At 42.4% G+C, this 16022-nt stretch overlaps 1 protein-coding gene across 1 annotated transcript; it reads left to right on the top strand.

Annotated features, from left to right (window-relative positions):
• The first annotated feature begins 35 nt into the window (after window positions 1-35).
• On the top strand, window positions 36-14209 carry wnt11 (wingless-type MMTV integration site family, member 11). The gene is made up of 6 exons (XM_061752572.1): window positions 36-484; window positions 1937-2128; window positions 7131-7375; window positions 8794-9071; window positions 9206-9498; window positions 12951-14209. Exons 2-6 carry the CDS (start codon window positions 2046-2048, stop codon window positions 13123-13125), a joined length of 1074 nt encoding a protein of 357 aa, XP_061608556.1. The 5' UTR covers window positions 36-484; window positions 1937-2045; the 3' UTR covers window positions 13126-14209.
• The last annotated feature ends 1813 nt before the right edge of the window (window positions 14210-16022 follow it).

Genomic DNA, 16022 nt, shown 5'->3' with positions numbered 1-16022 from the left:
ATTGTCAAAACAGGTACAGTATTGCATATAATTGACAAATGATTTTTTTTTTTTTTAACGTTTTTCTTGTGTACTTCAGTATATTTATTTATTTTTGTTTGCGTGAGTACTTGAGTGAATTGTTTCGTGGATACACGAGCGCACGGGCGCGCCCCTGTCAGGCCGCGGCGGCGCGCTTTCTTATGCAAATGCAGGTGTGACATCAGCAGCCACATGAAAAGTGGGCCGGGGGTACTTGAGCGCCCACTCTGCCTTCTCTGACTCTCTCGTGCACACACGCGCTCAGCGCTCTGCAAAACACACCATGCGTACCTGTCCGGAGTTATTCTTACTTCCCATCTTGGATTTTTCGGACGCATCTGGCTGAAAAAAAAAGAATAAAAAAAAAAAAAAAGAGACACCGACGCTCCCGAGGATACTCAAACCTGCTGGCTTTGAATTTCTTTATTGTTTGATTGAACGTGGAAAGCTGATCGCAAAAAGGGTGAGTTGCAACTTGTTTAATCAACTTTGAGAATAATTGCGCGGCGCCAATGCGCGTGCAATATTGTTATTATTATTTACCACAATGCCTAAAAATGTATGCGCTCAATAGACTCCTGTTCATTTCCATAAAAGCTGTACTGAAATATCAAAGCATTTAGTTTCCAACGTCTTGCTAAAGAAAAAATACTTGCCTAAAAGCCAATAAAGATTGATAAGAAGATTGTTTGTTAAGTCAATTGTTGATTTCTTGAAACTGGAGCTGCAATTTGAATGAGCGTTGTTGATCTGCATTCATCCCCATGTAGTCCCACACCCCAACACGTGTTTCCAAATTGACAGTAGAATATAACATATATATTATTTATTTATTTAGTTATTTATATTAACGCCTTTAAATCATCCCCATCTGGGATTTTTACAGCTGTTTTGGTTTGGGCCCGGGGCCGATGAGCATTTCAGGTCCATCATCTCCTCAGTTGCAAAAAGATTGCTTATCACCTGCTGCCCACACTGGCTTGCGGATTACCGAGCTCACTTAAATGTTTTTTTTTTGCGAGTTGGGCCAAGTGGTGGCAACGCCAAGCCGAAATGCAGACTGAGAAGATGTGGGGAGCAAATCCAGGAGGAGACTGGCACGCTCACGCCCAAAGAATAACTCTCAACAATGATATTTTGGAGTTATGTCACAAACTATGCAATATACTTTACCATGTGTATTTGTGCAGCAGCTCAGTGTGTGAAACCTGCCAAGTGCGAGGTTGACCACCACTCCGCATTAACACCCACCCAGAATTTCCGCTTTGCTGGGGAGCTTCAGGGCACTTTTTTATTTTCCACAGATCTATTGCAACTGCGCCCAAATGAAATTCGTGTCTAATTTGGCATCCCTTTTTGAAACTCGCCAATCTTAAAATAATAATAAAATAAAAATAAAAAGCTAACTTGGGCTCAGTTAAACGCACGGGATCAATTTGACGAGTGCAGAAAACACCAAAATGGGCTGCGGAAAATGACAAAATGGCTTTAACACACACACATACACTTGCTGTATATACATATCAATGGAAACACCATGAATGAGCGGATATTTCAAGATTCTGTTGTTTTGCATGGTGCACTGTGCCGTTTTCATTTGGTCTCACAGCCTCTGTCATAAGTTCCAAAAGGGAATGATCTGCGTTGAACGGTTCTTCAAATTGAGATGATTTCATGCACACGCGTAACAAGTTCATTCATACCGTTTTTAAGGTTTTCATTGTTTCAATCCGGATAGTTTTGAAACGAGTTTTGGCGCAAGTTTTGGCCGCCATTGTTTTGTTTTCGGTCGAGTGAAATCTCCTCTTTAAAACGTGTAGCTAGCGTCTCCTAAAAACGGCAAAATGGTTCCAATGATATCTTTCAGCCAAAATGTTGCAAATAGCGCTGATCAGTTGTGTTCTTCTTACAACAGGGTTTACTACAACAAAGCCTTTGCCATGACGGTGGACCTGTGAGGTCAAGAAGCTCCCAAGCAAACCTTTGAACTTTTGTGCTCGGTGAACCGCAATCATTGTCCAACCATGAGGAGGTGCTCTCACGTTCTGCCTCTCGCTGTGCTCGCTGCTCTGCTGCTGTCTCAGGTCTGCTCTGGCATCAAATGGCTGTACGTATCCATTTTCCTCCAGTTTACTCCGCTTTTACAGTCCGTCCGTTCATGCGACGTCATGAAGTTGCACCGCGCGGGCGTGACGCTTTTCTGCACGTTGAGGCGTTTTACGGAGTGCGGGGCCCGCGGCGGCTTTGAAGAGGGCCCCGACATTCCCGAAGTTGCTCCCGACGAGGGGAAAGCTCGTGTGTTCAGTCCGCGTGTGTGTCATGAAAGGATTATGGTCGATTAACAGGCAGTTCCTCTGGCTATGAACGGAAACTTCTTTAACAACTCGGATGCGGCTTCAGTAACCAGAGACAGCGAGGTTCACTTCTAAGCTATCAGATCAAATTTAGCACCGGTGTATAATAATAACAGTAATAACTTTAGAAAGCAAAGAGGGAGATTGCCCTTGAGACATTTTTAGTGCACATTTCGTGTGGATCGGTGAAACTGGTGACTGGGGAAACTTTTTTTTTCTTTCCAAGAGGGGCCACTGACTGATACATTATGGGCACTTCGTTAGTCGACTGGCAAGTTTTCTAAGATCAATTCCAAGAGGACGTCATTAGAGATTTCCTAATAGCTATTATTTGGATTTGTTCTGTAATAATTGGGGGGCCATTTACACTAATATACATACATAAGAATATGGACTGTAACAGCCGCCACTTTTTTTCTATAATCCTAGTCATTCTAACTATTTAATGCATTTGATACTGTGAGCTAAGGTACTGAAATTTTCTTTAATATCTGCAGTCGCCATGTGTTTATCGAATGATAATAAAGGAAGGTTAAGTCTGAGGGCTTTATTTTCGTCGACAGCATAAATCCGGCGCGGTGGGCAACATAAATCTGTGCGGAGATGGGCTAGACCAGGTGTTGGTAATCTTGCAGACAGGCGCAAGCCGGTATATTTAAAAAAGTGAGGTCTACACTGTTATGATCAATCTCGTCTAATCGAAGCGGCTTCTCTCATTCCCTTTAAATGTGGCGGAATGACAGTGTGGCATGAAGACGTCACTGTCATCCGTGCATCGTCACTGCTCTTGTCTGCTGTGGCCACAGACAATGTGAGTGGGTATCCTTATTAAATACAGTATGAGCTAGCGATAACCCCCGGTGACCTCACGTATCTATCCCCCACCTCCGATCAGTCACATATTCATGAATGGATTACGTCTGACATGCACGACGCATCCGCATCTGTTTGCCTGTGCCCTGATGAAGTTCGCCAAAATCCTGTTAGACCAGCGGCCTACCTACTGTACCAGACTCAGCAGATACGCCCAATTTATCGCCGACCGGTCTGCTAAATTGGCAAACCAGAAAACCAGGATATGCCAGTTTTCCCGTTCCGCCGCACATGCGCAGTCTACGAAAATAGAGCCCCTGGAGTTGGACCAATTAGACATTTAACGAGACATTTAAGGCTTGAAAAACTAATTGCCAATCACGTGTTTTTGGCATCTCATCTTCCAATTGGCCAATTTACAGGCGACGTTTGACTCACCAGCGTGCTGCTGTCACCAGACTAAAGCGCTCTGCGGAGCGGCCGACAAGGCGACACAGTCTTCATTCATCTGTGCGGGTCTGAGAGTATGAAACCAAAGCTTGTGGTGGATGAGAATAGCGGTTAGCCTGGCTAGATTAGACGATTCCAGTCGCCGCCATTCTTAAAATATTCATACCAGCAGGGCCTCGGGACTGGTGGCGATGAACAAGGGCAGCGGCGTGAAGTGAAGCTCTGTCTGTGGCCCCAAAATGTTATGTGCAGTAAAGCACGGCAACAACAACCAGCCTCACGACACTGTGCTGTAAGACTTGTTGCATTACCTACGTCATAAGGCCATAACTATGCCACTTGCGAAATATGCAAGTGCATCCTCAAATACAATAAAAGCAAAGGTAAAACAGTGGAACAGAGAAATGCTTCATTTTTTTTTGGGGGGGGGGGAGTGGCTACGATGTGTCGTCTTACAACATGCTATGCTATGGAACACAAGAAGACAGCGGATGGCTCGTTGAAGAGCAAAAACATGTGCAGGGCTCCCTCTAATTACAACAATTACATTCAGCGTAATGGTGAGTTGTAATATTAATCATTTGTTTTTATTTGTTTCTACGCGACTGTCAAAATACTGTATGGTGCCAAATAGGTTAGGGACTGCTGTACTGTGCTGAAAATATGACAATGATGTCATGGATTAATTGCCTTCTGAGTCAACTTTCAGCATATTATAGTCGACTTCAAAAAATCTTTAATCGTTCAACCAGATTTTACACTCGCAAATTGTGTCACTTTGGCCATTTCTTCGCATTACAAAATCATTTTTGGAGCCTTTAAAGACAAATATTTAAAAACAAGTCTGAAGTGTAACTTTTTGAAAATGATGTCATGGTAGGGGTCGTGGTACCAGGGTGCGGTTGTCTCTATATGTGTCCTGTGATTGACTGGCAACCCATCCGGGGCGCAGTCCACATTTGGCCCAGTCATCTGGGGAGACTCCAGCTTTGTCGTGACCTTGAACAGGATAACCGCTATAAAAAAATAAATAAATAAAAAAAATCATTGGATGGGTAGACGACCGTGTTCCCGTTCATGTCTTCAATTGTTGCAAACAATGCAGTTTGTACAAATGGCCACATCAACGCCGGAGTGGCGTTTGTTCGCACGTCAGAGACAGTACATTGACATACATACATGAAATCAATACCTTTGACAAAGAGCTTATGCTCATTCAGTTTGTGGTTTCATTTGAGCATATTATTACATCAATCATACATTTGATTTCCGCCCAACCTTTGTGGTGCATGAAACAAGGAGGAATCCATGATGCATGATTATTTCTTTGTTCATTTGTCATTTTTGAACGTTCTACTTCTCTATTTCTTTGTAAATAGTGCATTAATGTTTAGTCTAAACCTCGCACATACAGGGGAGTGTTACAATTTCTAAAATCAAAATGAAGGTTTTTTTTTGGCCTTTGTAAAGGTTTCTAGACTACTAAGTAGAAACCTAGTTGGAGTCATTGTTTTTTAGAGGTTAATATTAATCTGTAAAACTAACCCATTGAGTTTCTTGTGCACATCAGTGGTGTCCAGTGTGTCTGTATTTTCAGTCAGATGAATTTTAATTCATTTTTTAAAAAGTAATATTCGGCCTATTGAACACACCTGTATATAAGTTGCACCCACAGTAAAAATCAGAAGCTTTTCCACACATTAGCTGCGCATATTACGCATACAAACACAATAGAAAAAAAACTGCCAACCTCGCTGTAGAAAATAATCACAACTAAAAAAGAGAATGAAGCAACACCGAAGCAGAAATACTGCTAGTCCACAACAAAATATGCACAACAAAAATAAGGTCCATAATCTTAGGATTGTCACATTCATATAATCGGTTTATCTACTCTAAAATCATGTGCAGTGGCTGCGTCGCAGTCTTTACGTAACGTTTTTGGCATGCTGGGTTTGTGCGTTTGAGGAGAGCGGACAATACCGATCCCGATGCTTCAGTGTGTGCGGATTTGATGTCAAAATGTGAACAATGTCAACATGAAGCTCAGAGAATAATTCATCAACTATAAACATAATTTTGGTAACTTAAAAAAGAAGCTAAAAGTCGACGGGAAAGTGAAACGTCATTGTTTAAGACGCAGGGGCAAAAAGTTGTGTCTTTTAGTCTGAACTTTACGGTGGTACATTGCACAAAATTTACAACGGAAGTTTTGTCAAGTTTGGGATCACATGGCTAATCTTGCAGAAGGAATAAAACCTTGGACAGAAACAAGAATGAGGTCACACTGAAGACAGAAATAGAAAAAAATCACACTACGCATCAAAACGGGGCGTAAGCACGTGTGCCGAGCGAAATCGAAGTGCGAAGTCGTTTAGTCTTGATGATGCACAGTGTTGCGTACAAAAGCAGATGCGATAATAAACACCTGTGAGTGACCATGAGCGCCGTGGCGCCACAGTTTATCGCTGAGCATAACCCAGCGGCCCCACACACCCTGTAATGTGAAACAGGTCCTGCTGCCTGCACCGCTGCCCGTTTCTCACAAACATAGATCAGAGGTAGCCTCCCCTGCCTGTGGTTTCTCTGTAAATACATAAAACCTAAATACGTTATAATATAGTCCAATATGATCCTCTAATAGTATTTAAATAGAACATTCACACTGAACCGAGGCCAAAGAAGACAAAACCTCCCACGGTGCAAAATAGAAATGGTGAGGAGCATATGCTGGATATGATCTCGCTGGAGCGGAGATTAGACGATTTTGCAAAACTATTTCTGGGAATATCTCATAAGAAGTTCTGTACTGTAACAAAAAGGGTCAAAGCCAAAAGTGGGAGATTTTCTCAGTGATAATATGGTTCTATTTCTGTGATGGACATCACCTGAAAATATCCCTCGAAATATTTTTGGTTTTAATTCAACTGTATGTTCAAAGCCATACAAATACAGTATAGAAATGATCAAATATTGTGTTTTACAACAACAATTTTTAATGTACGTGTGGATGAAATAGCGAAGCTTGTGGCCAAAATGTAGGCGGGCGGTACGTAACGCGCCGGGTGTGTTCAAATGAACTGAAGCTAGCGAGCCCGTTTATTCTCACCCGTGTCCTCTCTCTTTAGCGAACCTCACGACTGTGAGGCAGATGTGCTAACCGGTCGTCCACTGTGCCACCATAACACTTATCTGAAAGTGTAAAGAAAGGAAATGACGATAAGATGCTTCTTTGTAAACAGAGAATTGTTGATACAGTGCTTGTATGAGCTCATTACTTGGTGCAGGCTTGCAAGTAAATAACTCTTATATTATATCTGAAGAAATACGACGTGTCATGCTATTTTACTTCCCCCCCCCCCTGAATTATTAAATGCGACAAGAACCTACAAGTGTTACGAAAAGGCAACCATTACTACTACAATCAGGAGCCGTTTCTGTGTGTGACCTCATTTTTTTAAATTTATTTTTTGGTCTCTCTTCACTCCGCAGAGCAATATCACATACACCCAAGACCTTACACATCAACCAGACCCAACACTGTAAGCTGTTGCCCGGCCTGGTGTCCTCCCAAGCGCAGCTGTGCCGCAGCAACATGGAACTCATGCAAACCATCATCCAAGCAGCCCGCGAAGTCAAGAAAACTTGTCAAAAGACCTTTGCTGACATGCGCTGGAACTGCTCCTCCATAGAGCGTCCCAGCGATTCCTCCAAGTATCGTCCAGACCTTGACCGAGGTAGGGCCAATTACATGTACGATGCCCCAAAAGCCACTCTGTATTTTCACGAGTGAAAGGTAATGTTTTCAACGTTCCTTTTGTTTTGTTTGATCTTCACAAGATATATACAACAAATACAAAATGAACAGAAATCAGCAGAAGTTGCAGAAATACACCATCAGTGCCATCAGTTACGTGGGAAACGTCTCGTCTCTGTCCGAGGATGCTTTGATCAAACAAACGCTCGCTCTTACGCGATTTCCCCGCGTTCTGAAATTGTTCTCGATAGCTGTCGATGCTTTCCACACGTCATCGCCAATTACATCGGTGCTCGCTCTATATGACACTTCGGCTGTAATGGTATATTATGGGATGGTAGACAGGTTCATTTTCTGTTTTCCATATATAGATATATATATTTCCACAGCAGAGGCGGGAGAACCAGGGGGGCACTGGGGGCACCCCCCCCCCCCCCCCCTCCCCTATACAGTACAGAGTGGATCTGGATTTCTCTTAATTTGAACTTTCCTGAAAAAAGGTCCTTTGAATTTACTTGACATGTAGATTGCTAGCACATGATTAAAATGTGTTTAACATACATATTTTGTTCGTTTTCGAAGGAAAGGGGTAAAATTACATCAGTTAATCACATTTGAATCATGTCCAACTGCAAATGGAGTACGTTTTCTTTTTCAGCGTAGCTCCTCGCGCCTCGATGCTTCGTCCGCGAGCCGGATGTTGTTCCCACACCTCCATATTAAGGAGTATTATCTTAAATGCGCATCGAGGCGCTGGGATCGGGTATCGAGGAGGGTCCACGGACTGTTTCCTTTGGGGAAGTCTTTTAGCTCCTTAACAGTGATGTATAAAATGGGCGTGTACCAACCGGATCATAAATGGCACAGGACTTAACATTAAATAGTTCAACTCCTGTTTTTGTCATTCCTTGATTATTTTTACACTGGATATTTGACACGTTAAATGACTTCTCCTGGAAAAGACAACATTGAGGAGCAAATGTCTCATTTCGCCCAACATTTGACCCTCCTCGCTCGTCTTTTGTTCTCCTCAACGGGATCACTGGTGGAAGGAGCTAACATGTGAACCCAGCGAGGAGTGAGGACTGAGGACTATGCAAATACAGAAATGAGATTTAGCCATAGAGACAAGCAGTCACACTCACGTTCTCACCATCACTGAGTGGGAACCGAACCCACACTGCTTCCACAGGAGGCAGAAAGTTAAAGTGACTGTGACACCCTCAGTAACTTACATAATGACATAACTGCGGGTAATTGAACTGAAATTAGAAAAAGGCTTATGAATTTCTCATCCATCCTTGAATGTTTTCAATGTCTTGTAGTTTAATAGCAAAGGTTGCCACTGGTCATTTTATTTTCAGTCTTTTCAATGTTGCTTCTGGTCTCATTCATCAGGAACAAGGGAGTCTGCATTTGTCTATGCCCTTTCCGCTGCCACCATTAGCCACACCATCGCAAGGGCGTGCACCTCTGGAGATCTGCGCCTGTGCTCATGCGGTCCGATTCCAGCTGAGATCCCAGAGCCCGGCTATCGCTGGGGGGGCTGCGCTGACAACCTCCATTACGGGTTGGTTATGGGTTCCAAATTTGCCGATGCTCCCATGAAGATGAAACGTGCAGGGTCCCATGCCAACAAACTAATGCACCTACACAACAGTGAAGTTGGCAGACAGGTAAGCAAGAATTAGTCAGGATGTAGCAAAAGATATGTTGGTCATCATTTTCTTTTTGGTGTATTGTGTAGTTATCTGATCATTTTAAATCACTAGATTCAGTTCGTTATCAGCTACATGCTCTCTGTTGACAGGCATTGAGGGAGGCGGTGGTAATGAAGTGTAAGTGTCATGGCGTATCCGGCTCGTGCTCCATAAGGACTTGCTGGAGAGGCCTTCAGGACCTGAGAGAGATCGCCATGGACCTGAAGACGAAGTACTTGTCGGCTACCAAGGTGGTTCACAGACCCATGGGGACACGCAAGCAACTGGTGCCCAAAGACATTGACATCCGGCCTGTGAGGGAGAATGAGCTGGTCTACCTGCAGAGTTCCCCAGACTTCTGCACCAAGAATGACAAACTGGGTTCAGTCGGCACACAGGACAGGTGGGATTGCCTTTCACTTGTCAGAAAGTCGTGTCGTTTGGTTCACTTCAATAGGGTTTTAAAGTTCTAAACTAACGAACAGCACTGTACCACATTTGTGCATCTTTTCAATATGGGATCAAACCCGGAGGTGAAGTACCCGGAGGACAAAGGTTAGACATACAGATTGTTCAACAGAGAATCATCGCTTCTGTGAAAGCAATGGAAGGCAATGAGCAAAGGCTTCTTTCCACCAAGAAATATCATGTGGTGCACAGCGCATTTTTTGGCCTTTCCATCGTGAACGTCCCCAAAATATCAAACCCGAACTTTCTAACCGTTTAGCACACTTTGGTTTGGGGGCCAGTTGTAGTAGTAATTTACAGGAATTTACTCCATGCAGGTTTATGGATAATGTTTGCATTTCGAATATCTTCTAATTCGAATGAACTTGCATGTATGGTAAGATGCTGTCTGGCTGCTATGATGTCACACTATAATATTTACATAAATACATACCACAAAGTGGAAATGCAAGCACGATCAGTGTTAAGCAATCAATCTGTACCACGGAGAACTGAACTGAGAAGGAAAAAAAAGGGTCTTAAATGTAAACTGAACTGTGCCCCTGTGTGAAAACGTGGCTTACCGTGACTCTTTAACAATGGCCAACCCGCACAGCAGCAAATAGGAAATGACCAGTCCTGACTGTCAACTCATCCAGGATGTTGACTTTAGGAAAGTGCTGTCCTGCCTGGTGGCACAGTTTAGTTAGCGGGCTGGGTGATAACAACCTGAGCACTCGGTCTGTGGCTTGTCTGAGCATGTGTCGCTGAAGAAGGCCACTGTGACTGGGATCCTTGTGCTTTTATCTGAACCAATGACTAATGCACTTATTCCTGGGCCCCGGAGAACTCAAGCTGTTATCAACTGAAGGGGCGCACACAGATTTGGAAGCATTTAAAGGTTTCCCCTAGATAAAGGTTAGCTGACACCATTTTGCACACTCCAACTCGGGGCTGTGCGTGGCACTCGTGGTGTGTGAGAATTTAGCAGGCAGCAAGGAGTCATTTTGTCTGAGGGTCTTACTCATGCTGAGATCTGGCTAAGCAGCACCATAGTGAAAATATGCAGCTTTATCTTTAAAACGTATTGAATTTCCGAAATGTATTTAAACGTATATTTTTGGAGAAGGACATGCCTTAATCACAGACTCTATTTATCCGTTTTAATATCGCATGACAGCAGAGGCAGATTTTGAGAATAACAAGCAGGCAAATATAAAAAGCTGTTTCCACAGATGATGATTCATCTTGTTCAACGAGACATTGGACAACTTCAAATCGCGTGTGAAAGACCGTCGCTGATCTGTCCAACTGAATACTGTCATCACAATCCCGTTGACTTTGATTTTCAATATTTAAAGGCTGGAATTTTATATTCACTAAATAGGTTAAATTGCTTGACTCGTACAGTACTGTCCGTGCACAAGTCATACAGTGGACCTTCAGAAGTCAAACACAATCCATTCGCGGCTGTTCGACCTTTGATATTTGCAGATTGAAAATAAATGTTCCCGATAAGAAGTCATGGAAATACAGTGGACTCCCACAGATTCACATTTTCAGAGGTGCAATGATTAATCGACCACTAATTGATGATCAAATTCATCGATAAAGATGTTTGATAATCGATTAAATGTTTAGAGACCTTGTTTAACTTAAAACGTCCCAATTCTTCACAATTTCAGCCACTCAACAGTAAATACAGTATCAATAATTACATTTATTATAATAACAAAGCAGTAAATATGAATGATAATATCTGTTATAATAATAAAGCAGACTGATAATCTTTGTGTTTGAAAATAAGATATTTGCAAACATCTTCTTTTACTTGGGAAAAAAGTGATCTATTTTCTGACATCTTACGTGCGAAACCAGTAACTGAATCCTAATCAATATATGTTTGTGCATTGAAATAATGTACTGTTTTTTAATACATGGATGGAAATGTAAAACGTTTTTTTCAATCCGATTCATTGGTTATTCGAAAAAAATAATCCTAATAATTATTCAAATAATCGTTCGTTGCAGCCTTAAACATTTGTATTTACTAGTCAATATTCATGAACTTAGTCTCTATTGATAGACATGACCATAAAGAATGGATCTTGCTCGTCTACTGGTTCTCGTAGCTGACTTTGGTGCAGGTGGCCCTGTTCACAATCAAAAGCCGTTTCTTCAATTGTTACATACAGTACAGTACGTTAAAGTAGCATTCTGCTATTTTGGCGCCAATACTTGACTCGGTCCCCACGCTACACTTAGGCATCAACACTGCACATAATCTATCCATCAATTTGCTTTACATGGTTGAGTTGGGTATGAGTTTGGGCGAGAGGTGGGGTACGCCCCAGACGGGTCGGCGGCCATTTGCAGCACAACACATAACGTTGTTTTTGTTTAGTTTTTTTAAACAGCAGCCGCGCTTCACGTCAAGGACACTCACAATTTCTGCTGCCTGATATCTTAGCAGCCACACGAGTACGCAACATTAACGCTTTCGCCAAATCACGAGGCACTCCGGTTTGTGGGCCGTGAGAGGAAACACTCGGGGCTTTGGTAAATCTCATGTCGGCGCCCAGAAGGAACATTTTGACAACTTTGCCTTATACAATATAAGCACTTATCTGTCACTCACTTGGTGGCCACTTAAAGCAGAGGCTTTATCAGTCTTGACACTTGAATTGACCTCCTGTCTACATTGTTAGCCTAGACATTCGCTATAGAAACTCTTTATATAGTCCATGTTCCGATGGCGAGAAATACAAGGGCAAACGTGGTCTGGGATGCATCAGTGATTAGAATTGAAGATACAAATCTGATCTTGAGATACGATCTCACACTGTAGAATTTTTAATGCTGCACCTTCGGTTCGGATGTGTTACGAGGAGACCTTGGTTCCCAAAAAATGTGTGGGTGTTCCTATTTGCCAGCTCCCAACAATGTCATAAACCTGCCTTTCACTCTCCTCCTTCACTCCTGCTGCCACCATTAACTTAAGCGCCCCTCTCGTCATGCTGGTCATTAACACTCTGCCATCATAAAACTGAGCCATAATGTGGAAAGGGCAAACTTAAGAGAAGGGGCAGGCCTGTGTATTCAGTGTGATTTATGGCGGGGTCTGTTCACCGCCTATTCAAGAGTCCATTGGCTCCCGAAAGCATCCAAAGCGTCTAGCACTCAAAACGATGCGACAAAGGAAAATGAGAGAAAAATGAGGGCACAACGCTCGGTCGAGAATATTTCAAGGGCCATTGTGGACTCTTCGCAGGCTGTGAGTTTGTACAGGCCGCTGGATGAAATGTTTAGAATGAAGCCGTTCTCTTGCCGGAAGCCAAACTGGAAACAGGTTGTCTTTCAAACAAGGGTGCTCCCTCAATCTTCTAACTTCATTTATGCTAATTGCAGGCAGTGTAACAAAACTTCAGCTGGCAGTGACAGCTGTGACTTGATGTGCTGCGGCCGTGGCTACAACCCGTACACGGAGAAGCTCGCGGAACGCTGCCATTGCAAGTACCACTGGTGCTGCTACGTAACCTGCAAGAAGTGCGAGCGGATTGTGGAGCGATACGTCTGCAAATGAGTCCGTCGCCTGTACCGAGCCGCAGATGAACCGAAGCGCTACAATACCCAGAAGGCAAACCTTTGTCTTCAACTTTAGCATGTGTATTTCACCATGACGTGGTCTATTCTTGTGTCATTATTACTTTAGTAAAGATTTTCCAAACTGCCAGTTGGGTTTCTACTGGACATGGAAAGTGACGACAGCCGTCCTCCTGGGTAGTTTCCTTTTCCTGTTAATGACCATGAATTCTCCCAGCATGGATAAGGAAGGTCTATTTTATTATTGCGCTAATAAAAAGTAATAACATTGGATCTTAAAGCTGGAGGAGAAGGGTGATGTCGTATCTCCCCCTAGACAGAAATCTGTGGACTTGTGGGACTTTTTTTTTTTTTTTTTTTTTTTTTTTTTTTTTTTAGGTACAGTTGATACTTTTTTCCTTCTGCATCAATGGACACGAGAGGAAAAGCAAATAAAGGGAACGTAGAGTACTTTTTCAAACACAAGACTATTTTGGACTTTGGACCCGCACATTTGTCATGTGTGTATCTTCAACATGACCTTTTTCATTGTGGACTGAAAGAAAGGGAAAAAGTACTTGCAGATTAATCATCCTTTACATCTTGACATGCAGTGACTTCAAAATATATTCTATTATCAAGAGCATTATGAACTCATGGATTTTCTAAACCACTTATGTGTGGATGTACATACTCTTATTTTGTATACTGAAATAAAGATAAATATTTATAAAATTATGAAATGATTTTCATCATGATCTTTATATTGATATTTTATGATTTTGTCCTTCTTAAGAGCAGTTTGCACTTAGTGGCATATACATTGAACATTTCAGGGTAAGCAGGAGGACAAATTGACCAAAGTCGGATTTTCAACAGAGATTCACTAAAAGGTGTGTTGTGATCCTGTTGGTTTATATTATTTTATAGTCCTGTGTAACCCTTCATATTTGAATCATGGATAATTATCGTAGTAGTTACGGCAATTGAATATGTTGAATATCTGGTGTTGAAGCTAACAAAACTGTGGACCGGCAAACATGGGAAGAATAAAATGCAGCTTCCGGTCTCGCTTGAGAGAAATGAAGAGCTTAGATACAGGGAATAACCTCAATAGAGTAAATAAACATGAATTTAAAACAGAAAATGGTCAGTGTTATAAAGTTGTGAATTTGTCAGATCACTATAAACTGCGTACAGTTGAGGCAAGAAGTGATGCAATATGCAGCTAGGTGTAGAGTAAAAATGCAATGTCAATATTGGGAAAGTTAACATTTTCAGGAAAAAAACAAACTAGTTTAGAATTAAACTACAATATTTTTGCTTGAGTTTGTTGCAGAAGGTGTTAAAATAATTGTGATGAATCCCTCAAATCATGCTGCAATAATACATTTAAAAACTGTTAGGTTGTTCCAGCCACATTGGAAAAGTTTGCGTGGATATTCCACAATGGAAACAAACAAGCAAAAAAAATATCCTCAGTGTTTTTATGCACAAACATACGGTATTGTTTTGAGATTAGACCTACTGTACAAAGTCCAAATGTCAAATTCAAAAGATATCTGATTAATCTCGGTAACAAAGGCAGCGAGTTGGCTTGTCAGAGGCAAGATGTCGTGGTTTTGTGTTCAGCACATGCTGCCCTCTGACCAGCCTTGTGTTACTTGAAGTGGTTCACATGATTTTGCAGTGGCATAAATAGCTTTGGAAGATGGCACTCCATGCTGTGAGGCCACATGATGCAAACACAACAGTGCACTACATATACCCACTGGAGTTTAACACTTCTTGACCGCAGCATGTCGAATACACAAAACCTCAAAACCAACTTCAAATACTAAAACATGCGCCAAAGACTGCAGTGAGTACAGACATATTGTTTTGTTACCAGCATAACTCAACGATTAGCCTGGGTATCGACATACCGGCACAAGAAGGCATGCTCGCTTACTGCCGTCCTTACTGTTTTTTACTGAAATTGTGTCTTTATGATTGCGTTATGCCTGGATCAGTCTACAAGACAAATTTGGTCGTTCGCGATTGCACTATGTCAGACTACTACGATAAAATCTTGCCGTAGCTCGGTCAGACAGTGGCAACACGACACATCATGTATTCTGATATCACCGCATCCCGTCTTTTACGATCTCTGGGCTTTATCTCATCAAATCAAACTCTGTCAGAGAGGTGGGACCAGAAAACGTGTCACGGGTCAACACGACCCGATACACTCTTTACCACGGTGATGACAACGACAACGGGTGGCGTCAATGTATTATGTCGGGGGGGAAAAGAACAAAATGAGGTGGTCGTCACGTTCATTCAAGGATTGCTTGAGGTATGTTCACGTACTTTGAATACGATAGCAGGCAACAAAACGTTATGTAGTCTAGCAAGCTAGTGCTAGCGCTAACAGTTGTACGTAAACGTCAGTGTTCTGTTGAATCATGCTCTAAAGCTTCGGTAAATATTGGTTCGCGCAGTGAATAAACGTTGACAACGACGTGCAAGTAGGAAGGCAATGCGCCGGTCACAATACGCAATCCTATTGGTCGACATCAAGGTGCGCTGTCGGAGAGCTGTCGTTGATACGTCACACCACAAGACGTTTTGTTGTTCCTGACAAAATATGTCGGGCCCGAACTGGGGAATCGCCCGCGATAGCTAATCAGGCCAAAATCCTGTAGTCTGATCTAGGCACTAGTGTAGGTTAGTGATCAGTGATTTGTGTAAAAAAAATTAGGTTACATTGCCACCGTAGGAACAGAACTGAGGAGCCTCGTGTTCTGATTGACTTTGTGAAAGGGTGCGTCATCCGCCAAGCAAAAACATTTGGTATGCATCTGGATATTGGGCCCAGGATTCCCCTCAACGTATCAATGTGAAAACTGCAACCCA

Source organism: Phyllopteryx taeniolatus, chromosome 17 (assembly GCF_024500385.1).
Source record: "Phyllopteryx taeniolatus isolate TA_2022b chromosome 17, UOR_Ptae_1.2, whole genome shotgun sequence".
NCBI classification, from domain to species: Eukaryota; Metazoa; Chordata; class Actinopteri; order Syngnathiformes; family Syngnathidae; genus Phyllopteryx; species Phyllopteryx taeniolatus.
The sequence above is the reverse complement of the archived record's forward strand: the minus strand, read 5'-3'. Positions and strand labels throughout refer to the sequence as shown.

Bases quoted from the DNA above. Each gene is read 5' to 3' on its own strand.
- wnt11 (XM_061752572.1), top strand. From the start codon at position 2,046: ATGAGGAGGTGCTCTCACGTTCTGCCTCTCGCTGTGCTCGCTGCTCTG. The intron at 7,376-8,793 runs GTAGGGCCAATT...CTCATTCATCAG, and splicing joins TCGTCCAGACCTTGACCGAG to GAACAAGGGAGTCTGCATTT. The intron at 9,072-9,205 runs GTAAGCAAGAAT...CTCTGTTGACAG, and splicing joins ACAGTGAAGTTGGCAGACAG to GCATTGAGGGAGGCGGTGGT.